The sequence below is a fragment of the Panulirus ornatus genome, chromosome 57, assembly GCF_036320965.1.
Source record: "Panulirus ornatus isolate Po-2019 chromosome 57, ASM3632096v1, whole genome shotgun sequence".
NCBI lineage: Eukaryota > Metazoa > Arthropoda > Malacostraca > Decapoda > Palinuridae > Panulirus > Panulirus ornatus.
The window spans coordinates 27577898-27600369 of record NC_092280.1 but is presented as its reverse complement, the minus strand read 5'-3'; the positions used below and the strand labels follow the sequence as shown (position 1 = coordinate 27600369).

At 43.0% G+C, this 22472-nt stretch overlaps 1 protein-coding gene across 1 annotated transcript in view; it reads left to right on the top strand.

Annotated features, from left to right (window-relative positions):
• The first annotated feature begins 1909 nt into the window (after positions 1-1909).
• Positions 1910-22472, top strand: part of LOC139766082 (uncharacterized) — a 61882-nt gene continuing 41319 nt past the window's right edge. Inside the window, exon 1 of the mRNA XM_071694229.1 lies at positions 1910-2327. Coding sequence (XP_071550330.1) covers positions 1989-2327 — 339 coding nt within the window. The 5' untranslated portion in view covers positions 1910-1988. The remainder of the gene's footprint in view (positions 2328-22472) is intronic.

The following is a 22472-nucleotide window of genomic DNA, read 5'->3' as shown; positions in this document are numbered from 1 at the left end:
ACGTATTGTATCCTATATGCATAAACTGTTGAGTGACGCAAGAACATATATCGTAACACTGCATATATTAGATGATATCATTCAGTGATAGATAAACGAACCTCACACACACACACACGCACACACACACACACACACACACACACACATATATATATATATATATATATATATATATATATATATATATATATATATATATATATATATATATATGTGTGTGTGTGTGTGTGTGTGTACATACAGCTCAGACAGATAGACGGACACCTCAGATAGATGAATAGGGAGGAATATATAGATGTTTATATAGATATAAGCCCATTTATCTGTATGGGCAGGAACCTGGCGACATATACGTTGCTCAGGGAGAGGCCTTACGCCATTTATAGCAGTTAACGATGTGTTCTTGAGGGGGGTGGAGTCCGCCTGTCATATGCCACATGACAGTGACTGATGACAGAGGCGGGGGTAAATGAACACCTGCTTGTCACGCGCAACGCACTTGCGTAGAGATGGACAGTGACCCTGGGAGAGGGGAGGAAGTAGACGATGAGAGAGAGAGAGAGAGAGAGAGAGAGATCATGATAAGGAATGAGAGACGGAGTTGTATGACAGATATTGAGACGGAATAATTGACAGTTCGCTATTGAAATATGTAAAATGCTATCAATATCCTTCCTTCATTATCGATATCAGCCAGCCAATTCTTTATTATTCATTATACACCGGGGCTTGTTCAGTATGCAAATCAAACCACATGTAACATCATTCAAATTAGCATAATTGCTTCCGATAACAGAACTGTTTGAACTGATATACCATTTATATGAAAAACCCAAATAAGTAAACATTTTTTCCCCTCCAATATGAACTTGAAATTGATGTCAATATCACTGTGAATTAGAACTTAGATAAATACGTATTGATACGTAAACTCGAAATTGCATGTTTAAAAAGGTGTACGTGGAAAAATGTCTTCAATTATGACACACTCATGAATGAGTGTATCTTTGATGTAATAGATATACACATCAGTTATAGTTAGAACATTGATTGTAATTATTATTCGTATTAATATGTGCCTTTGACGCGTGCTCATTAATGAGTATATCTTTGATACACCTTTGCGATACATACCACATATTTTATACACCTCATGATTATGAGGTTATGAGATAGCCCCTGCCTCACCTTTAACTCTGAAAGTAGTAATGATTGCACTTAGCATAGAAAAGCGAATTGACATAGTCTCATGTGTCCATCTGTATGTCTGTATGTTCATCTTGGATACGTTAACATAATAAGAAAACCATAAAAGGAAAAAAAAAGAAAATACGTGGAAGAAAGAATTGATTTATGATTATCTAATAATGGTGATGGATTATAAATTTTTTCGTAATTTTTATATAAAAATTGGAAATTTATGAATATTTTCGATTATGTAATAATGGTGATTGATTATATTTTTCGTCATCTTTATATAAAAGAATTTGGAAATTTGTAAATATTTTCGATGTTTTTGCTTTATTGTTTGATTGTGTTTGTTAGTCTTCTTCATTAGTCAGTACAGCCATGTAAGCAGACGTTATGAAATTTGCTATTGAAAAAGGCCAAGTGATGGCCTTTTTTTTTGGCCATATATACCGATCTCCATTGTATGATCGGTAGTACTACACCAGTTCTTTCTGTAGTACGATTATATTTCCCTCAATCTATTATCAGCACACGCTAGTGTATGACTGTATTCCTTTCTGGATTACGATTGTATTTTCCCAGTCCATTATGAGCCGGATTGTATTACTTCAGTCCTATCTTTAGTACGATTTATTTCCCCCATTCCATTCATTATTAGCACTGGTGTATTACCCCCAATCATTTTTTTTGGAGTATGATTAAGTTACCTCTTGAGTTGGAACAGCCTTTTGAATTGGCTTGTATCATCTTCCAGGTCAACACTGACGGTGGAACCTTCTTTGCCACCGTGAGGAATGGATCCATCGGCGGCGCGTCGTCCCCTGGAACTCTCCTTCGGCGGCGCGACGTCCCCTGGAACTCTCCTTCGACGGCGCGTCGTCCCCTGGAACTCTCCTTCGGCGGCGCGACGTCTCCTGGAACTCTCCTTCGGCGGCGCGACGTCCCCTGGAACTCTCCTTCGACGGCGCGTCGTCCCCTGGAACTCTCCTTCGGCAGCGCGTCGTCCCCTGGAACTCGCCTTCGGCAGCGAATCGTCTTCTGGAACGCTGCTGAAGACTTGGCCCTCCACCTGGCTCTCTACTGATGGGCATCGTTCCAGACTTCCTCTTCTCATCACTGAAGATCATCACCTGGTGAGTACTGATGCTGTGAATATGGTCAGAGATGTTGTACTTGAAGTTAGTGATAGATAGGTAGGAATATGGTAAGTAGATAAAGAGAGTTGCAACAGAGGGAGAGAGTTGTAGTCATAGGTAATGTATATATTTATATACACATATATGCTGCTATTAAGCAGACATATACATGGATCAATCCAAGTATATATATATATATATATATATATATATATATATATATATATATATATATATATATATATATATATACCACTAGTTTGAGTTCATGGTTTTTCCTGTTCAATGGAACGAATTTTTGGGACATTTAGCTGCTGGACTCCTTACTGTAGAACACAGGGATACAGTTAAACACGTAAGCAAACCGGTACGACTCAATCATGACGGTATGATCCATTGAGAACAACAGTCCTAGTCCCTAAGCACGTCGGTACGACCCATGTGCACGTCGGTACGACCCATGTCCATAGATAGCCGATACAAGAAGGAACATTGAATCCCTTAAAGACGTGATCTCTTCCATGACAGTATTTTCACTACCGGATTCCCCGTTTAACTGTCTAAAAGAATTTGAACCTTTATGAACGGTCGGTTTTAAGGGTTCTCTTTGAAGACAATCAAGTGATAATTAGAGCAATTATTTATATGAGGTTCGTAATTAACCTGCTCGAATTACGTATAATTTCGGTCCATGGTAAGTGATTGCCACGCAGATTGGCCAATCACCCGTTGTGATTACTTTGGATGTTTTCCCTCATTGTAGCAGTAACTATATGGAAAATATTCTCTCTCTCTCTCTCTCTCTCTCTCTCTCTCTCTCTCTCTCTATATATATATATATATATATATATATATATATATATATATATATATATATATATATATATTTATATATATATAGATCATATATGATTTTGTACCCTTAGAAATTCTACCTCAATCCAGTGTTCGTTGCTGCCTTTGTAGATTGAATGCGTCCTCCTCATTCGTCATCAAGACTCCGGACAGTCTATTGGCTCAAGTAAATGTTCGGAGGAAGGGCTAATCAGGCTTGGTTAGGTTAGGTTAAGTCTAATTAGGTTGGAGCTACGGTAGATTAGGTTAGGTTAGCCAGATCAACCTGTCAGTTAAAAGTTAAGGCGTCCTATCGTTATTTTCTATTTCATAACACTATATTTTATCTATAAAAGATCATACTTTGAAACAGATGATCCGGCTCTTTAATACGATCCGAACCCACACACACACACACACACACACACACACACTTGGTGTTGCCTATTGCCCTACATATTCGAGTGTTGGGTTCGAATCCACACCTACACCACACCGCTACTCAAAACCTGACCTTCCTCAATGGAGCTCGCACTCACCTATCCGAGGCATGAACCCACCACAGTCATTCCCCTCTTGAGAGAGAGAGAGAGAGAGAGAGAGAGAGAGAGAGAGAGAGAGATTCATAACCTCAAAGATACCTTTAGTCAGGTTATACCCGTCCTGGCGAAGCTGTGGGCCAGACCCCTCTAGGGTAAAAGGCTGTCAGTTACCGTCCAGGCCAACGCGGGAGGATGCGACACCCATGCGTTGGGTGAGGTCCCTCTTACCCATACTGCATCATTGTCTTAGTGTTAGACAGGACTGACGCGTATAGCACTCGGCTTGACGAGGCTGTAGCGAGGGTGTGTGTGTGTGTGTGTGTGTGTGTGTGTGTGTCAGACGGTGGGCCACCTCACTCATACAGGCTTGAGGGAGGAGGAGAAGGAGGAGGAGAGGGAAGAACTTCCATGTGTTTCGCTAGGAGTCCTCTCGCGTCCATGGCCCATCCAGCCGACCAACCAACCAGCCATGTTGCAAATGGCCGACTAGCCCCTAAGTGGCTGAGATATGCAAATTTTATATTTAATCCCTCATATTTAGGGTCGTTTCGGGTCGTGGCGGAGTCTGTCATCAAACTAAAAAAGGGAGTTATACGAAGACGAAAGTAAAGGTTAAGTTTGGGGGTAATATATATTCATAATGAACACGGCTGTCGTGTCGGGTCTCCCTCGTCTGCATATGCTCTGGCAAACCTTTGAGTCAACAACCACAAGATCAAGGGAGGAAGGAAGGAAGGGAGGGAGAGAGAGGGACGAAGGGAGAAGAAAAAAATTAGAGACTATTTATAACACATAAACTATCTGTGATCCTTGTCTGTGTGTGTGTGTGTGTGAGGGAGGAAGAGGAGGAGGTGACGGCGTATTGATAGGTACTGAAGCTCTCTCTCTCTCTCTCTCTCTCGCTTTTTTTGTTTTGTTTTCTCCCCCCCAACCTATCACAGTAGTCCGACATTATGCAAAGTATGATGGACAGTACCAGAGGCGGGAGCGGCAGCAGCAGCTCCTCTTCCTCTCTCACTCTCTCATATCCCTGTCCTGATTTACACTCACCTCCATATCCCCTTCCCTAACCTCCTCTTCCTCCTCCTCCTCCTCCTTCCACTATCCATAATAGGCTATCAATGGACTTCTTTCTCTCTCTCTCTCTCTCTCTTTCTCCTTTTTCTCTTTCTTCCTCTTCTTCTTTCCATCTGCTCTTCGTCCGGTAATTCATCCGGGAGGGAAACAGCGATTTCGTGGCGTGACCCTCCGTCGATAATGCCTCCTCGAGAATAAAAAAAGACATTTTTGTCCTCTGTCTCGGACAATAGCAAAGACTTCCCTCACCACACGACCCCCCTCCACCTCGAAGAGGAAATTATTCCGTGGCGGATATCACGCGATAAGGTATTCCTTTGTGTTCCGGCAAGAGACCAGACGCTGGGCTTACTTACAAGGCTGTTTACAAGACTCTTTAAGTATAGCACTTAACAGGATACTGCCTCTCGTTTGTTTCTGGATCGACTAGACGTAAAGTTATAAGTGCAGACACCTTCACTTTACTTCCCCATCAGCGCCTCCGTGAGGTATTCTGTATGTGTGCATCTACCGAAGTCCAGTCCTCTCCCTCCTCCACTGTGGCTTAATTCCATCGTGAATTTATATAAATATATCTTAAAACTTTTATTTGAAGGTCCGCAAATCAGTCTTTGTACTCCGTGATGACAGTTCGGTCTATCATTATTTCTTTTTATTTTCAGCTCGTCCACTTCATATATATTTTGACATGTAAATCACGTCATATGACACTGTAGCTTTCGTACTTCCTCTCGTCAATATAAATTCGAGAGAGAGAGTTTGATCACTGATGCATCCCGGATGATCCCAAACGATGGTTCAACCTCCTGAAAGACATACTTGGCGATGTATTCCATGGCAGAGTTGGGTTACCAATGACTATATCGCTCACTCTTCCTCCAGTATATTTGAGACACTTTATGGTCAAAATAGGTATTACGTACAGGCGCGAACACAAGCCCTGGGACTCGCCGAAAGTTTCGAAGTCCCGGAACCATCTGAACCACCTATTCGAAGCTGTATCAACCCCTTTTCTCTCTACTTGTCGAGACAGGGGATTCCTGGTTCCGATTTGCGGCTTATCAAAGTAACATCGAACCCTTTGTCTGTACCTGTATAGATTTAAAACGCTTAAATCCTGGTACACGACCTTGTCGAAGCGGTAGCGAACTCCCTTGCCTTTTCCTGTCGATATTGCTTCGTTCATACGTGTCCCGGAACTTTTGCCTGCGTCTGTACGTATAAACTCGGGTAACTGAACTTCACTTCCTTCTGCTTCTGTCTACAACTACGCGTCCTCGATCCCATCCGGAACGAACGATAACTCGTGTTCGCTGTACGAGGACCAGCCGTCAACAACGCCTTGTTATGAAATATGTACGATAATGACACGTTCTGTATTTACACCTGCCTGTGACGCTCATCCGTCAGTCATGCCATGCGCTCCTCACACACACACACACACACACCCAACTGTCCCACTCAGCACAGGACTGGGGTAGCATAGCGAGGCATTGTGGTTGCACAGTCCCTTCCTCCTCCTCCTCCTTCCTTCCTTCCTTCCGTCAGCATTGCAAGAAGGCAGCGGTGAGAGAGAGAGAGAGAGAGAGAGAGAGAGAGAGAGAGAGAGAGAGAGAGAGAGAGAGAGAGAGAGAGACCACAACAGGATATAGATGCAGGTGGGGTGAGGTGGACTGTTGTGTCTCACATGGTTGCTGTTATTATAGTCAGTCACACCTGCCTCGTCTCCTCACTCACACCCCTGGTGCAGGACACGTGCCGTCTGTGTTTGCCACGTCCCGTGCGCGTCTCTCTAATACGTGCTGTGTGTATGTACGCAACGTGTTCGTCAGCCACGTAATACGTGTGTGTGTGTGTGTGTGTGTGTTTGTGTGTGTGTGTGTGTGTGTGTGTCAGTGTGTCTGTGTGTGTGAGTATAAGAACGTCCTTCCACCAAAATCCTACGCGAGAAGGGAGGGAAGAAAAGTGGTAGTTCCTTTTTCATAAAGATAGCTTAGATTCCCTGTCTTTTCTTCCCTACTCCCGACCCGTACCCATCAGCTGCTCCTCCTCCACCTACCCAGTCACGAGGGCCCAGTTACCTCCACTATCTATTTGACCTGAGATGCACATGAACATTTCTCGACGTCTGTAACTACAGGCCAGAACACGGGGCTCATAGATGGATAGATAGATAGACAGATAGATAGATAGATAGGTAGATAGATCAATAGATAGATAGATAGATAAATAAATAGGTAGATAGATAGATAGATAGATAGATAGGTAGATAGATAAATAGGTAGATAGATAGATAGGTAGATAAACGTCCAAGTCGGTTCGTCTGTTAATGTACATTTTTAGTGTCATTAACATCCCTTGTCCATGAACCCTCACGACTCGTCCCTCATGCATCATCCTCATGAATAACGTGATGAAAAGGGTTTATGAGGTTATTGGATCCTACACTGAATGAGATGTATAGTGTATAAGGCGCGTGTATGGTGTATGACGTGTGTTGCGATAAAGCAAATGATATATGTGCATGAAGTGTGTGAAATTGACCTCTGAATGACCCAAGATGACCCCAGTTGAAGCAGATTTAAAGATTCACGTCTGAAGTCTTATATGTGTCGAATCTGCTTCAGTTATTAAAGTACAAAATAAAGATTTGCCTCGACACACATTTTCAAGAATAATTGCCTGACATAAACGTTTTTACGATAACAGGAAACGTTCTTTTCCAAGTACCTTATAGAGGGAAATGATACGTTAGGTACATAATTGGTGTATCACTTACCCTGTCGAAGCATCTAAGTGTGTTATGTCAGACTTGTTTTGCGTTTGTGGTGGTTTTGTTAGATTAGGAATCAAAGGAAGATCGTGGCGGTCTTTGTTAGACGTCTCATGTCCCATCTGACACCAGAACAGCTTCAAGTGATGGCTTCGTTGGTCTTAGGAACGAGAAGAGAGCTTCGAAGTAGCTTCGAAGTCTCAGCTCCCCCGTCTGAACTAGAGCAGCTTCAGTAATGGCTTCGTTGGTCTCAGGAACGAAGAAGAAGCTTCGAAGTCTCAGCTCCCCTGTCTGAACTAGAGCAGCTTCAGTAATGGCTTCGTTGGTCTTAGGAACGAGAAGAGAGCTTCGAAGTAGCTTCGAAGTCTCGGCTCCCCCCCGTCTGAACGCGAACGGCTTCAGCAATGGCTTCGTTGGCCTCATCTCAGGAGCAAGACTTGACTACAGTCCTCCTCCTGCACTAGACTAGCTTCAGGAATATAGGAAGACTTTTTTCTTTGGGTGGGGGAGGGGCAGCTCATGACCCCCGTTTACGCCTCCTCTCACCATCCTCTTCCATCTCTCTCTCTCTCTCTCTCTCTCTCTCTCTCTCTCTCTCTCTCTCTCTCTCTCTCTCTCTCTCTCTCTCCCGCCGTACTGGAATAATCTAAAGCCTGAGATCACTTGTGATTAGTTCAAGGCACATGTGTACTCCTTCCAACCCCTCCCCAAGCCTCCCGCCTCACGTCCCCAACACACACACACACACACACACACACACACACACACACACACACACATACACGCCTCACTGACCTGGAGACTTAACACTCAAAAACAATATTCGCCAATGAGCGGAATCAATAGAACCATGAGGGGGTCTAATCAGTCAGATGAGGACCCCACGGTGTTGAACTGACACGTACGCACGACCCTCAATAAAGATGTCTGCCTCGCCGAATTTATAGTAACGTTTGATGATCCTGGCCTCGGTAATCTGTTTCCAACTAGGGAGGGAAATGATGTGGTTTTCCGGCTGTTTGGCGCGAGATCTGTTGACAAGCTGGTGCTAAATGTGAGGAGGGGGGAGGAGGGAGGGAGGGGGGTAAATATAGAAGCTAATTTCCTCTATGAATTATAGCAAAGGGAAGTTAAATGGCGAAGGAGATTTAGGTGTTGGCTGGTAATCCGTTTCTGTGGCTTTTGAGTCCTCACCACATCGCTGGGGCGTTTATCATAACAAACTCATTTACTAGGCGGGTCTTCCCGGCGCATTACTTCGTAGTATTAAAACGCGAGGAACCAAGGACACAGAGAGAGAGAGAGAGAGAGAGAGAGAGAGAGAGAGAGAGAGAGAGAGGCGCGTCACACCCACCCCCCTCTCCTGCAGGCGGAGGAGGAGAGCAAGCCCGAGTAATTCTATAAACAGTGACACAATTGGTACAGTTATCGCGTAGGCTGGAGCTTGGTGTCTGGCTTTCTGTCTGTCAAGAGGTGCATTACGCTTGCCTTGTCTCCGGAGAGGTCGGGAAATACACACGGGGAACTACTACTACTACTACTACACGCTTGGTTGTACTACTACTACAGCTGCTATTACTACTACTACTACAGCTGCTGCTGCTACTACAGCTGCTGCTGCTACTACTACTATTAGTACAGCTGCTACTACTACTACTAGTACATCTGCTACTACTACTACTACTACAGCTGCTGGTACTACTACTACTTCAGCTGCTATTACTACTACTACTACTACTACTACACACATGGTTAACACTCTAGTTTGACTATGCTACCACTATTACTACTACCTACTACTACTACTGCTGCTGCTGCTGCTGCTACTGCTACTACTACTACTACTACTGCTATAGCCCTGTCTGCCAGGGTGACGCATTTCCCTCGTCTCCACCTCCTCCCTTTCCTCTTCCTCTGGTTTACCTCCCACATCTCCAACACTCTCACCAGAAGAAGCCAGTGTTTCCCTCCATCGCCTCGCCTTCTTCTTCACCTAAGTTCCTTGTATCATGTTCTTCTGTTGTGACTCCATCGTAGATCCTCCTCTTCACATTTTCTTTTATATGTAATCACCACCAAGTAGATAGGCACCCAGCCTCCTCTCACACTCCTCCTCTCCCACCCCACCCATCCACTCTCTCTCTCTCTCTCTCTCTCTCTCTCTCTCTCTCTCTCTCTCTCTCTCTCTCTCTCTCTCTCTCTCTCTCTCTTTAAACAGAAACGTCGAGGGGCGGTGGGCGGAGATGTTTGTTGTGTGTGTGTGTGTGTGTCTGTGTGTGTCCATTCGCGATACTGGGGTTGTCGCATACAGGGGAGGTCTCCACTCCACTGTAGCGGGTGTCGTGGTGAGTATACTATATATATATACGTGTGTGTAAGAGAGGTCGGGTGTGGTAGAGAGCAGAGCGGAGGGCGGGGTGAGTGAAGGGTACAGTTCTCGCAATAATTGTGGCTACGGACGCCCTTCGCCTTGAACTTTGAAGTTCCTAAACTTTGTCGCAACCCATGTTTGCTTTTGGGCGAGCGTCAGCACAAGGAGTGAGTTGTGGAAGAATAGGACGATGATGGGACGATTAATAGGATGAAATTGGACGATAAATAGGGCTAGATAGGATGGTAGATAGGAATAAGGACGACGTTGCTATGAAAAGAAATTGGGTTGGTTCCCGAGTGATGCGAGGCTGGATAGTTGAAGAGCTGAAAGGTATGAAGGGAATTAGAAGGTTATCTGAGACTGACGCTCGGGAAAACAGAGAGAAAAGAAAACGTGGAAATTGAATGAAAAACAAAGCTTGTCTGTACTCTGAAATCATCTGTAGATGATAGACACTCGATTGTGTAAAGGTATCATGAAGAAGGATTTTATCTAATCTCTGTAATAAAAAGAGACATTAAAAAGATACATTTAAAGATATATTTAATGTTCACGTATTTTCAGGTCCTGCCTTTTCACGTATTTTTCATAACTTTAGAATTATTTTGAAGAGTTTATACATAGATAGATAGATAGATTGATAGATATACCTCTTTGTAAGCCATAAATGACATGTAGTACTATGATTATTTCTTCAAGAGCGTCACATTCATGCAGGAAACAGTTAAGAAAAAAGTATACATACGTACATATTCATACATATATATATACCTCCGGCAAAATAAATCTGTATGCAATGCAAACATCAAAATATTAGTCAATCCTGCATGAAGCAGAGTAATTATCATTTCGCCATTTCCTGTTGCTCCTTATCAGCACGTAACGACTTACGATGCCTTCCGTAAAAGTACTTTTTACACCACCGATAATTAAGATTACTGGAGAGGGTAAGTCTTTAAGTGGCCTATTTGGACATATGTATCATTCTTTTAAAGGTATAAAAGGTCTCATATCATTTCCTCTAATCCTTTTATCAGTTTATAAAGTCTAACAATCTTATGATTACTTCCTCTAGGTTACTTTTAAGACTAAATTATAGTCAGGGTGTTTTTACGATAGAATAACTCGCTGTGTTTTGGACGCTACCGAGAAATTTGCATCGTGCCTTTAGGTTATCAGGTGCCCGTCATTCTTTTAGGATATAAATCAGTATATAAATTCCTCATTTCCTGTTCTTCCTTATCAGCACCTACTGTTCCCATTACTGTCATTTATCACCCCTCGACACCGCTGTCGTCTTCGTGACCCCACTCTGTGAATAGCTCATTTGCATACGTCGTAAAGTGCTGTTTGATATGGACGGTCATTACAACGACAAATTATGTACATGAAAGATCAATTCGTTAATATAATCAGTAACCTTTAGTTTACTTTGGCAGTGTCGTTTGTGATGATATTTGCCATAACATTCCCTAAGGTGTAATTTCGTGATTTATACGACCGTACGACCCTTAAGCATGACGGTACTCTCTCAAGGACACGACGGTACGATCCATGAGCAACACGGTACGTTCCTTAGAAAAGAGCTTTAACGCGACGGTACGTTCCTTGTAAAGGTCGCTACGTCTCTCAGAATAAAAATCAAATGACGGTACAATCCTCGAAAATGACGGTACGACGCTAGACCACGACGGACCAGTCTTCAAGTACCAAGTACAGCGGTACGACCATTGTTACGTAAGCAGGACGGTACGACCCTTAGTTATGTAGGTACGACGGTACGACGCATGGGTATGTAAATACGACAGTACGACGCTTGGGTATGTAGATACGACGGTACGTATCCTTGGGTATGTAAATACGACGGTGCGACCTTTAGTTATGTAGGTACGACGGTACGACGCTTGGGTATGTAAATACGACAGTACGACTCTAGCGTATGTAAATACGACGGTACGACCCTTGGGTTATGATGAATGGGAGTGGACCAGACCCTTGCATATGTCTATATCTATTACTGTATACATGTCATTATGTGACTATTGCTCGTTGTTAGAGAACTAAACCATGTATTTTTTCCATACTACAATACCCATGAATTGATCACACCTCTATTACGAATGTCACACTTGTGTACACGAGCGGGAAGAAAACATACAACGCACGAATGTATCAGGTGTATATTACGAATATATCACATATATATTTACACACGAACAGACAAGAATATAAAGGGGTTTTGATTCATTTGTGTTGGTGTCACAGGCAAATATATTGTGTAAGAGAAAAGAAAAAGGATCACAAAAGGTTTTTGAACTTAGATTCCTTCTCTCCAATGAATTCTAATTCTAATGGTGATATGCACGAATACAATTGACTTGATGTATGCATAAAGATATCCTAAGTATTGCTTCGTGTATTGATAAGGAATACTCATATATACGACGTGATACACACAAGCATACACCTGTTTACACGCACACACATAAGTACATGGATGTATGTACACACACACACACACACACACACACACACACACACACACACCTGGATCTCCCAGCGTGACTTGCCCCGACCAGCGTCAACACACACACACACACACACACACACACACACACACACACACACACACACACACACACACACCTGGTTTAGGTTGTGTGTATGTGGGGGGGGGGGGGGAGGGCGAGGTGGTGGTGTTAACACAAAGGAGGAAAGAAATGGTGCATATATACATAAGGGTCAACACGAGTGTGAAAAGTCTCTCCCTGCAACACATAAATGGTAATCACACACACACACACACACACACACACACACACACACACACACACACACACACACACACGCACACACCTGCTCCTCCTAGCACCCGTAATAACCATTAAAAAAAATGTGTTATTCATGTTTTCATTGCTGTCGATAAAAGAGAAAATAATGCTTAAAATCTCGGGTTAATATTTTGGTATCAGATGTGGTTATCGTGGCTTTCTATGACCATTGTATCTCAGGGCGCTAATGCATTGCCCTATGGAACACTTGGTTAATGATTTGATTTTTAGGAAGCTACAGGAAGGAGAAGAGTAGGAGGAGGAGGAGGTGGAAAAGAAGGAGGAGGAGGAGGAGAAGGAGGAACAGGGTTATGATTACGTATTTGTTTTGTAAGGGGAGAGGGAAGAAGAAGAGGAGGAGGAGGAGGAGGAGGAAGAGGTATAAAAGAAGGATGAGGAGAAGGAGGAATGGGTTTATAATCACCTATTTGTTTTACATGGGATTTTTACACTCGTAGGACCCCCATCTTATGTGTGTGTGTGTGTGTGTGTGTGTGTGTGTGTGTGTGTGTGTGTGTGAATGTGTGATTACCATCTGTGTGTTACGGGGATAGAGTTTTACACTTTGTGTCGACTCCTTATGTATATACACCATTTCTCTTCTCCATTTGTGTTCACAACAACACCCCCCTCCAGCCTAAACCAGGTGTGTGTCTGTGTGTGTCTGTATGTGTGTGTGTCTGAAAGAATATTACGCTTTTTTTGAACATTCTATTTCTTATTTTTTTTTTTTTTGTCATCAAGTTTTTCATTAAGCTTGGTAATGCAGAATCAACACACTCTCAAGACATATTCAATATTCTTAAAGACGGGAACAGTTCATCCTACTGTCTCCCCAAAAGCAGAGAGTCATGCTCACCACCCAACGTTTTTTTTACCCCCCTCTCTCTCTCTCTCTCCATTTTCTCCCCAAGACTTTTGGGCGAAAACGGAGAGAGAGAGAGAGAGAGAGAGAGAGAGAGAGAGAGAGAGAGAGAGAGAGAGAGAGAGATCTTGGCCACAATGCGCTATTACGGCGCCCCATTTTTTTTTTTTTTTTCCCCCGTGTGTGATACGACATCTTGGGCTCAAAAACTGGTATAATCTAAAGCACAAAAGGCTTTTAACAGCCACCACCACCTCCTCCTCCCCCACACCATGTCTTGTTGTATGCTCATAGACCGTGCAAGTCTCGATCCTGAGCATCATCCTGGCCTGTCCAAAGATGAACCTCAAAATCCTATTATTTTTTGGAGTGGGGGAGAGGTAGGGTAGTTTATCTGAGGTGTGTGTGTGTGTGTGTGTGTGTGTGTGTGTGTATGTATCCACGTATCCGCGGTCTTCAGTTAACCGCATAGTAACTCGAGTATCCGCAGATTTTTCACTTATTTGTTAACGGTAACTGTGGTTTATTTTCTTAATCTGAAATGGGTCTTTTAGTAATCGCGAATTTCGCTCATCTGCAATGGAATCGTGAGAGTCGAAACGGCAAAGTCTAGTTATCTGGTTCATCTCTTTATCTGTGATTCCCCGTGACCCACCATTTATATTACTATCTTGTTATCACTAGTTATCTCAGTTATCTGCGTAGCCACAATAGCCACAGGAACTTAAGTTATCCACAAAAGTGGGTTATCCGCAACACTACGAAATGAACTTTTTTAGTCATCCTCAGCATTTCTTCTGTCTTTAGAAAACTGGCTGTCATTCTCTTCTTTTTTTTACTTCTTATCACGTTTTCTTCTTAGTATTTTCATATATATATTTTTTACCAAGTTTTTCTTTCTTCGTACTCTCGTGTTTTTATGCGTTGCCAGACCTCAGCTATCCAAAGCCGGGTTCGAAGCTTTCGAACGATAGGTTCGGACAGATGCGTGTTTCTTCTTAGTATACTTTGGACTAAATCGATTATGACGTTAGATAATTCATGGTATGATAATTCTTATACATGTGAATCTTTAAATTAGTTTATTCTTGTACCACTAAATATATGTTTAGGTCTGTTCCGGTCATGGGTAATCGTGAACTCGCTCCTCTTGTCTCGAGCAGTTCGAACGTCTCGCTGTACCAAGCTTCGGATGATGGGAGGTTGTGGCCTTAGCTGGCCTGGAGGTAATCCAAGTATTGACTCGCCTCCAACAGGTGCCACCATCACCTTAATGAAAGTCTCCTCCGACACCATTTATATCTTACGGCGGAACTTTTATCCGAAGCGTCTCGAGGCTTCATACACATTCCGAAGCGTTATCTTAATAGCGCCGAAGCGAGTGGATCGTTCGAACCCGCGTGTAACATTGTACTTCCGATGCAGCGATTACCCGAAGACACGATGGATGAAAAGGAAAATTCTTGGCTGTGTTGAGGAAGAGTTACTTCCTTTTTATTTTTGAGACGGAACAGGAGAAGGAGGAGGAGGAAGAGGAGGAGGAGGAGGTGGAGGTGATGGTAGTTTTGTCGAGGTCTGTGTTCCATTTGGAGACGGAGGGACCTTCGCTGAGACCGACTCTCGGGAATGAAAAGAACAAGACGCAATTACCAAATGAAAGGTCCTGAACACAGGTATCAAATCTTAGCGCCTAATCGCGCGCCCCCCATAACGAGGTGGCGTTGGGTCCTTTTAATGTCTTTGGACAACATTACCGGGGAAATATAATCACCTTATGGCAGAAGCGCTCCAGCAGTCATACATCTGTTTCTTTGTCCTTTTTTCTCTTTTTTCTGCTGATATTGTCATCATTATCATCATTATAGCCGCTGTTGTTTTGTCATTATCATCAAAGGTTCATATGATCTTGATCCTCATACGTTGATATGATCATGATCTTATGTTCTGGTTTATTGATTTTAGTTGAACTGTTTTTAACAGTATGGTTACTCCTGTTAGTAGTAGTAGTAGTAGTCAGTAATAGTAGTATAGTAGTAGTTGTAGTAGTGGCAGTAGTAGTAGTTGTAGGAGTGGTGGATTATTATTATCATTATTATTATCATTATAATTATTATTATTGTTGTATCATTATTATTACTATCTTTTGACCCATCGCTATCTTTGACCACCACACTTACTATATTTCTTTCCACACTCATGGCCTTAATATCTCATCCATCATTGTGTAAAACCAAAAAATTATAGAGAGTTTAGGTACTGGGTATCATATTCACAGATGTTGCGTATGGAACGACCAGAGAAGCTTGGTGAGCAACTCAGAATATGAGTACATTGTGAGAGTGAGGTACGAATTATTCAACACCACGAGGGCTCAAGAGTCGTGAGTCGGCCTTTGTAGAGTAAATAGAGATAGTGATGTGTCGACCTCTCGTAGAAGGAGAGTAGAAAACAGATGCATCATCTCCTGTGGAGTGATAGTAGTAGACAATGATAGATAGGTCGTTGTAGAAATGAGTGTAGATAGTGATAGATCAGCCTCTGTAGTGTGAGTGTAGCTTTGTGATCCTGTCACACTTGGCAGCACACTTTTCCTCACACTCGTGCACCCTTACGTCTGTCTCGTCACCTAGCTTCACGCTAAGCTGGTTCACGCTCGTGCCTTGGATGACGAGACACACTTTTAGCTTTTGTTAGCTCCATCTAGCCACTCAGCATCACGTTCATCTGGCTCGTTCGGACAAGAGAGAGAGAGAGAGAGAGAGAGAGAGAGAGAGAGAGAGAGGTAGTTAGCGTGATGAGACACTTGCGTCATTCGGAGCCTACAACCTAAACCCACCACTTAGAGACTTACGTCAGACGGAATCTACGATCCAACCCACCATTTGGACTCTGGGGATGTTCGGGTACATTGTTGGGTCGTCCTTGATGTAGCCTGATGCTGGTGATGCCCATAATATTCCCTCCTTACACCTTCTCACGTATAGGTTATACAGGTGGAGAAGCTACGATTGTCTATACGTGAAGTTTATACTTGCAATAAGAGAGCCAGTCTTTGTTCTATCTACCAATACGTCTTCTCCAGTCCCCCATTTCTCTCAGTATCAAGTCATAATTCAATACGTAGATTACAGTTAGAATGCGACAGTCTTTATACTTAGGTTATTTACATATTTTCGTGGAGTTTTGTTCGCTCGAGACGTGGGTCCTTTAAGGCAGTTCGTACACTATTACTTAAACGGACGTGATGATGCTTGAGAAAACAAAGGAGGATACTTAGAAAAAAGAAAGAACACTTACAATCACTTAGATGACTGATGATAGCACTTTTGGTGAAGATCTTTCTCCATAAATTGTAAGTTATTTCTCACTTACGAGGTGATGTTGCACTTTAGGAATACGTCGCTGTTAGAACTACGTCGAACTAAATACGTCGTTGTCAATACTACGTCGATTTGAATACGTCGATCTCAACACTACGTCGAATCAGATACGTCGATCTCCTGTACTAAGTCGAACTAAATGCGTCATCCTCAATACTACGTCGAACTCAATACGTCGTCCTCAAAACTACGTCGAACTCAATACGTCATTCTTAATACAACGTCGAACTCAATACGTCATCCTCAGTCTGCCTCGAACTCAATACGTCATTCTTAATACTACGTCGAACTCATGAGGCTGCAAAGTACTCCTTGAGGCATGATACACACCAGAAGGTATACGTTATCTGATCACTGACGGAGGCATTTTACTCCTGAAGGAGTGACGCCGCTCCTGAGGGAACTTCTCGCACACCTGGATGGACCATCCCAAAGGGCCCCCAGGCATCTGAGCGGAACTCAACACGCTTAATGAAGCGTTTACGTTCCCAAACGGAACTCATCGCCCCGTAAGCGAGTGTCACGCATTCTCGACGCGCTTAGAAGGACCTCATACACACACACACACACACACACACACACACACACACACACACACACATTCTAAATGGAACTTGTAACTCTTAGAAACTCACTCATTTAAACGGAACCTCTGTCACTCCATAAGGGACCTCACTCACCTCGACGGAACTCGTCACATCTAAAGTAACTCAGGCATCTGAGCGGAGACAACGCTCCTGAAGGTAGATGGTCTTCAGGGGGGTATTGTATCACGTTGCTGAAGACCACCTCTTTCACTGAAGGCCATTGGTCCGTGAAGGAGCACCTCCTTTGTCGTCTCTACCTGCCGAAGGAACCACCTACTTCGAAAGAAACGTCTTGTTATCCCCCCAAAGGGAAACTTCGCTCCCCAGAGGGAGGGAGAGACACGCTGAGGAAGGGACACGTCACTCCTGAAGGAGGAGAAAGTTGAAACTCAAGAAATACGTGACTTGTGTCTTGTGTAAATGATCCTTTTTTCCCCGAAGAATTATGTTCCAAAATGATTTATTTCCTTGTCGTATTCTTAAATGGATACTTCGTGTAAAACTGTGATAAGCATGAACGCCTGAAGTGTGGAAATGACGAAGTACAACGACGCATTTGAAAACTGAGCTTGTAAGGAAGAAATTAAGAGTGGTATTTCCATATCACATCAGACCCTGATGGTGTTAGGCAACAGAGGAAAAAAAAGATGAGACAGAATCATGAATATGTCAGGTGGCATACATTTCCAAGAAGAATGACCACAGTTAAGTACACGGATGAGGGTTAACAGGCTTTGACCAGTTCATCTAGGATGACCCCGTAGGACCTCTGGCGTTCCTACTTAACCCAAGATGACCCTAAAGTGACCTGCTGGAACCAACAAGGACGGTATTACTCGAGGGTGATCCAGGAACTTAAATGATGATAATGTCTTTTGGAGAACGTGAGGCCATTTGAACATGAAGGTGCCCGGCGAGACACACACACACACACACACGCTCTCTCCATTTGCCAGAGGTGATTCGAAAGGCCTCAAGAATTCGGAAATGTCTCACGTGAAGCGTATATAGACCAGTGAGTAAAGAATGATTCATTTCATAACGAAATATCTGTCACGAAGTTTGTCGTAATGCCATAACACACACCCTCCCGCCCATCTGGTGTAAGGTATCGGCTCCCGAGTAATGATAATACCATGTAAGGTCAGAGCTGTTGTTCGTTCCCCCTCCTCCTTCTCCTCCTCCTCCTCCGCCGCCGCCGCCATGTGAGGTGTATCGCTTCAGGAGACGGGTCAAAGAGTCTCTCTCTCTCTCTCTCTCTCTCTCTCTCTCTCTCTCTCTCTCTCTCTCTCTCTCTCTCTCTCTCTCTCAAGAGCGGACTTAACCTCTTGGAAATGTAATGCCACTCAGGAACTCTCCACGTTCACGCAAGTCTATTCTTCCCTTCAGAGGTGGTGAGGTTGTCGAGGGCTGTGTGTGTGTGTGTGTGTGTGTGTGTGTGTGTGTGTGTGTGTGAGTGTTTTCCTCTCTATCGAAGCCAAAAATCATCCTCACCCGTGCACTTGGAGCCTGTCCTTGCGTGTGTGACTGAATTGTAGATACAGTAAGGAACTTGGACCCTTACTGTATCATTCATGATTAAAAACCCATCTTCTCTTAGACGTCGAAGATTTTCACAAAGGCAGACGTAATCATTTTGCATCAAAAGGTCAATAAAATTCCCTTATATTCCCTTCCACGTGAATCGGTAATTAACCTTAAGGTACAGACACATTTCGTCATGTTTGTAAAAGGCCCGAAAAAAAAGGGGGAGCAAAAAAGGCCTCCGACGCGTGTGAAAGACTTTAGGGAATTTCGCTGAGCTGTTTCACATCCGTCTATGTAACTATCCGTTTTCTTGTTCCCTGGAAAATGACTAGAGGTGGGAGGAAAACAGTTATCAGATCAACCCGACTTTCACACCTGAGTAGTTTAACGCTTGTGACCTTAATGTTGACCACGTCATCCTGATAAGGAGGAGGAGGAGGAGGAGGAGGAGGAGGAGGAGGACCCCTCTGCGTGTAAACGATAGAGTTGGCGCATGAGAGAGAGAGAGAGAGAGAGAGAGAGAGAGAGAGAGAGAGAGAGAGAGAGAGAGAGAATATATATATATATATATATATATATATATATATATATATATATATATATATATATATATATATATATATATATAAAACATCTGAACTGTTGACGGAGAAAATCCCCTGAGGTCCTCTTTTAGGTGTCAGTGTTGGTGAGGGAGTGACGAGAGACGGAGAGGGAGCAAAACACTCTTCTCATCCACACACACACACCACACACACTCCTCCACCTCCTCACCCTCACCACCACCACCACCACGGTTCTGCTTGACTGCGGATGTGATCATAAGTCGTAAGGTCCCACATGTTAACGATGGCATAAACTTCTTTTTGTGTGTTTCCCAATAACTTAGGAGTGAGCTATGAGGTCAGTATGACTGTCCAGCATCTGGCAGTCCAGGGCACAGTGTGACACACACACACACACACACACACACACACACACACACACACACACACACACACACACGTCAGTCTCTCCTGAGGGCCTGCCTCGGTGAATGCCAAGACGACGAAGGGCCCTGGGTATGAACTCTCCGCATGAACCATCTGTCCGATGCTTCGAATCAGTTCTTTCGATCTTGAACTGGATTTCATAAGGGAACGAACACTCTCCATCTTGGAAATCCTTCCCTTCTGTATTATATCTTTCCAGAAAAAGGACGGGAGGAGAGAGCCAAGTGAGGATTTCTCCTCTAAAGTTCAGTTATTTGTCTCTGGCGCCTCCTTGGCAAGGGTGGAGACGGCGAACACGTATGAAAACAAAGTATAGATAGATTGAAAGATATGCAGGGAGATAGGTAGATAATAAATAGATAAAAGAGAATTACTTTTCCAGCATTAGGAAAAGTAATATAGACTAAATAGAATCAGCACCATGATCCAGCTTATCTTAATCAGATTTAACTTAAAACTTAGAAATTCTTATAAGGTTACTTTATACCATCCCAGCTTTCCTCAGTTAGCATTGGTTAAATTTCCCCTCTTCTGTTAATTTACTAATCTAGGACTCTGTAAAGCTTGTTACCTCAATTAGTATTGGTTAAATTTCCCCTCTTGTGTTAATTTACTAATCTAGGACTCTGTAAAGCTTGTTACCTAAGTTAGTATTGGTTAAATTTCCCCTCTTGTGTTAATTTACTAATCTAGGACTCTGTAAAGCTTGTTACCTAAGTTAGTATTGGTTAAATTTCCCCTCTTGTGTTAATTTACTAATCTAGGACTCTGTAAAGCTTGTTACCTAAGTTAGTATTGGTTAAATTTCCCCTCTTGCGTTAAAAACTAATCAAAGTGTCGGTAAGGTTCGTTACTTAAGTTAGAATTGGTTAAATTTCCCCTCTTGTGTTCATCTACTAATCCAAGTTTCTCACAGATTGGGTTACCTGGGTCAGGATTGGTTTGATTACCTTACTGTATTAATTGATTACTCTGAACGTTTTCTTTAAGGCTGATTACATATGTTAAGATTGGCTAAAATTACTTTGATTATATTGATTTACTAATCATCATTGTCTTTGATTTTATGATCTGAGTTTTGTAACCTTGTTTGTTCCGTTAATATTAATGATTACATTTATCTCAATCTTTGTTAGGATAACGTAATTTACTCTATTGCGTTAAATCTATTGATATAACATTCGTGTTAGATTTGGTCCTCCTTTGTGTTAAATTCTCCCTGATGGGCCAGGTGTGTCTGCTCGATGACGTCATTTTTGACGCGTTATTCCCCCCCCATCTCGTTTTCCTTCTTGTGTTGGCTTAAATGCTAAAGTTCCCGGGTACTGCGCATGCTGGTGTACTTTGCGAAGTTAAGCTGTGTCTGTCTGTCTGTCTGTGTCTGTCTGTCTGTATGTCTGTCTCTGTATATGTGTGTGTGTGGTTGTGTCGCCGTGTGTGTGTGTGTGTGTGTGTAACTACCTGTCTGTACAGTACAGGGAGAGATTCCCTCACACTTGGGCCCCCGTCTCTTAGGGCGTCTGTCTCACTGTCTCGTCCGTCTTTTTCTGTCTGTCTCTCGCTGATGAGCAGAGTGTACTGACGGGAATGGATCATATACACTCTGGATCGCTCATCCTTTCGTACATCATCTTAATCCTTATCATTCATCATTGTAAATACTTTCTCTCTTCACTCCCTTCATCCATCTGTCTACTTCTAACCTTATTCTACTGAAATACTCCATTTTAATGGTTTGAATTCACTCACGAGCAAAAGTTGAAACTATTTTATGAAGTGGAAATACTACAGCAGTGATTACGTATGTGTGTATTACTGTATTTGCCGTGTACTTATGAGACAAATGTATATAGCAGTGATGTATATATATGTGTGTGTGTGGAGAGAGAGAGAGAGAGAGAGAGAGAGAGAGAGAGAGAGAGAGAGAGAGAGAGAGAGAGAAGGGGAGGTGGATAGGTAGGTAGATTAGTCGCTGCTACTCGTTTAGAAAGTATTACAATTCTTTCTTGAATTTTAGAAAGAGGTCGTCGACCTGGCCTCACATTTAGAATTTGAAGAGCCAGAACCCCCAATGGTATTTTCATGTCAGTGAGGAGGAGGGAGGGGGAAGGAGGGGAGAAAAAAAACCCTCTTAGACGCATTTCGACTCTGCGTCGCACGCGTATATTTCTCTATCGATTGCGCTTATCTTTTATGCAGCTGCCTCTCAGAAAGGTGGTGTTATCTCTCGGCTTATCAGCGTATATGGGGTGTCGTAAAACAGAGTTGACTCGTATGGCTGTTGTTATACGCGGCGAAGGAGTCACGATCAGTGAAACAAAAAAAAGAATATAAAGGAAAAGATTTGGGATGCGTTTTGT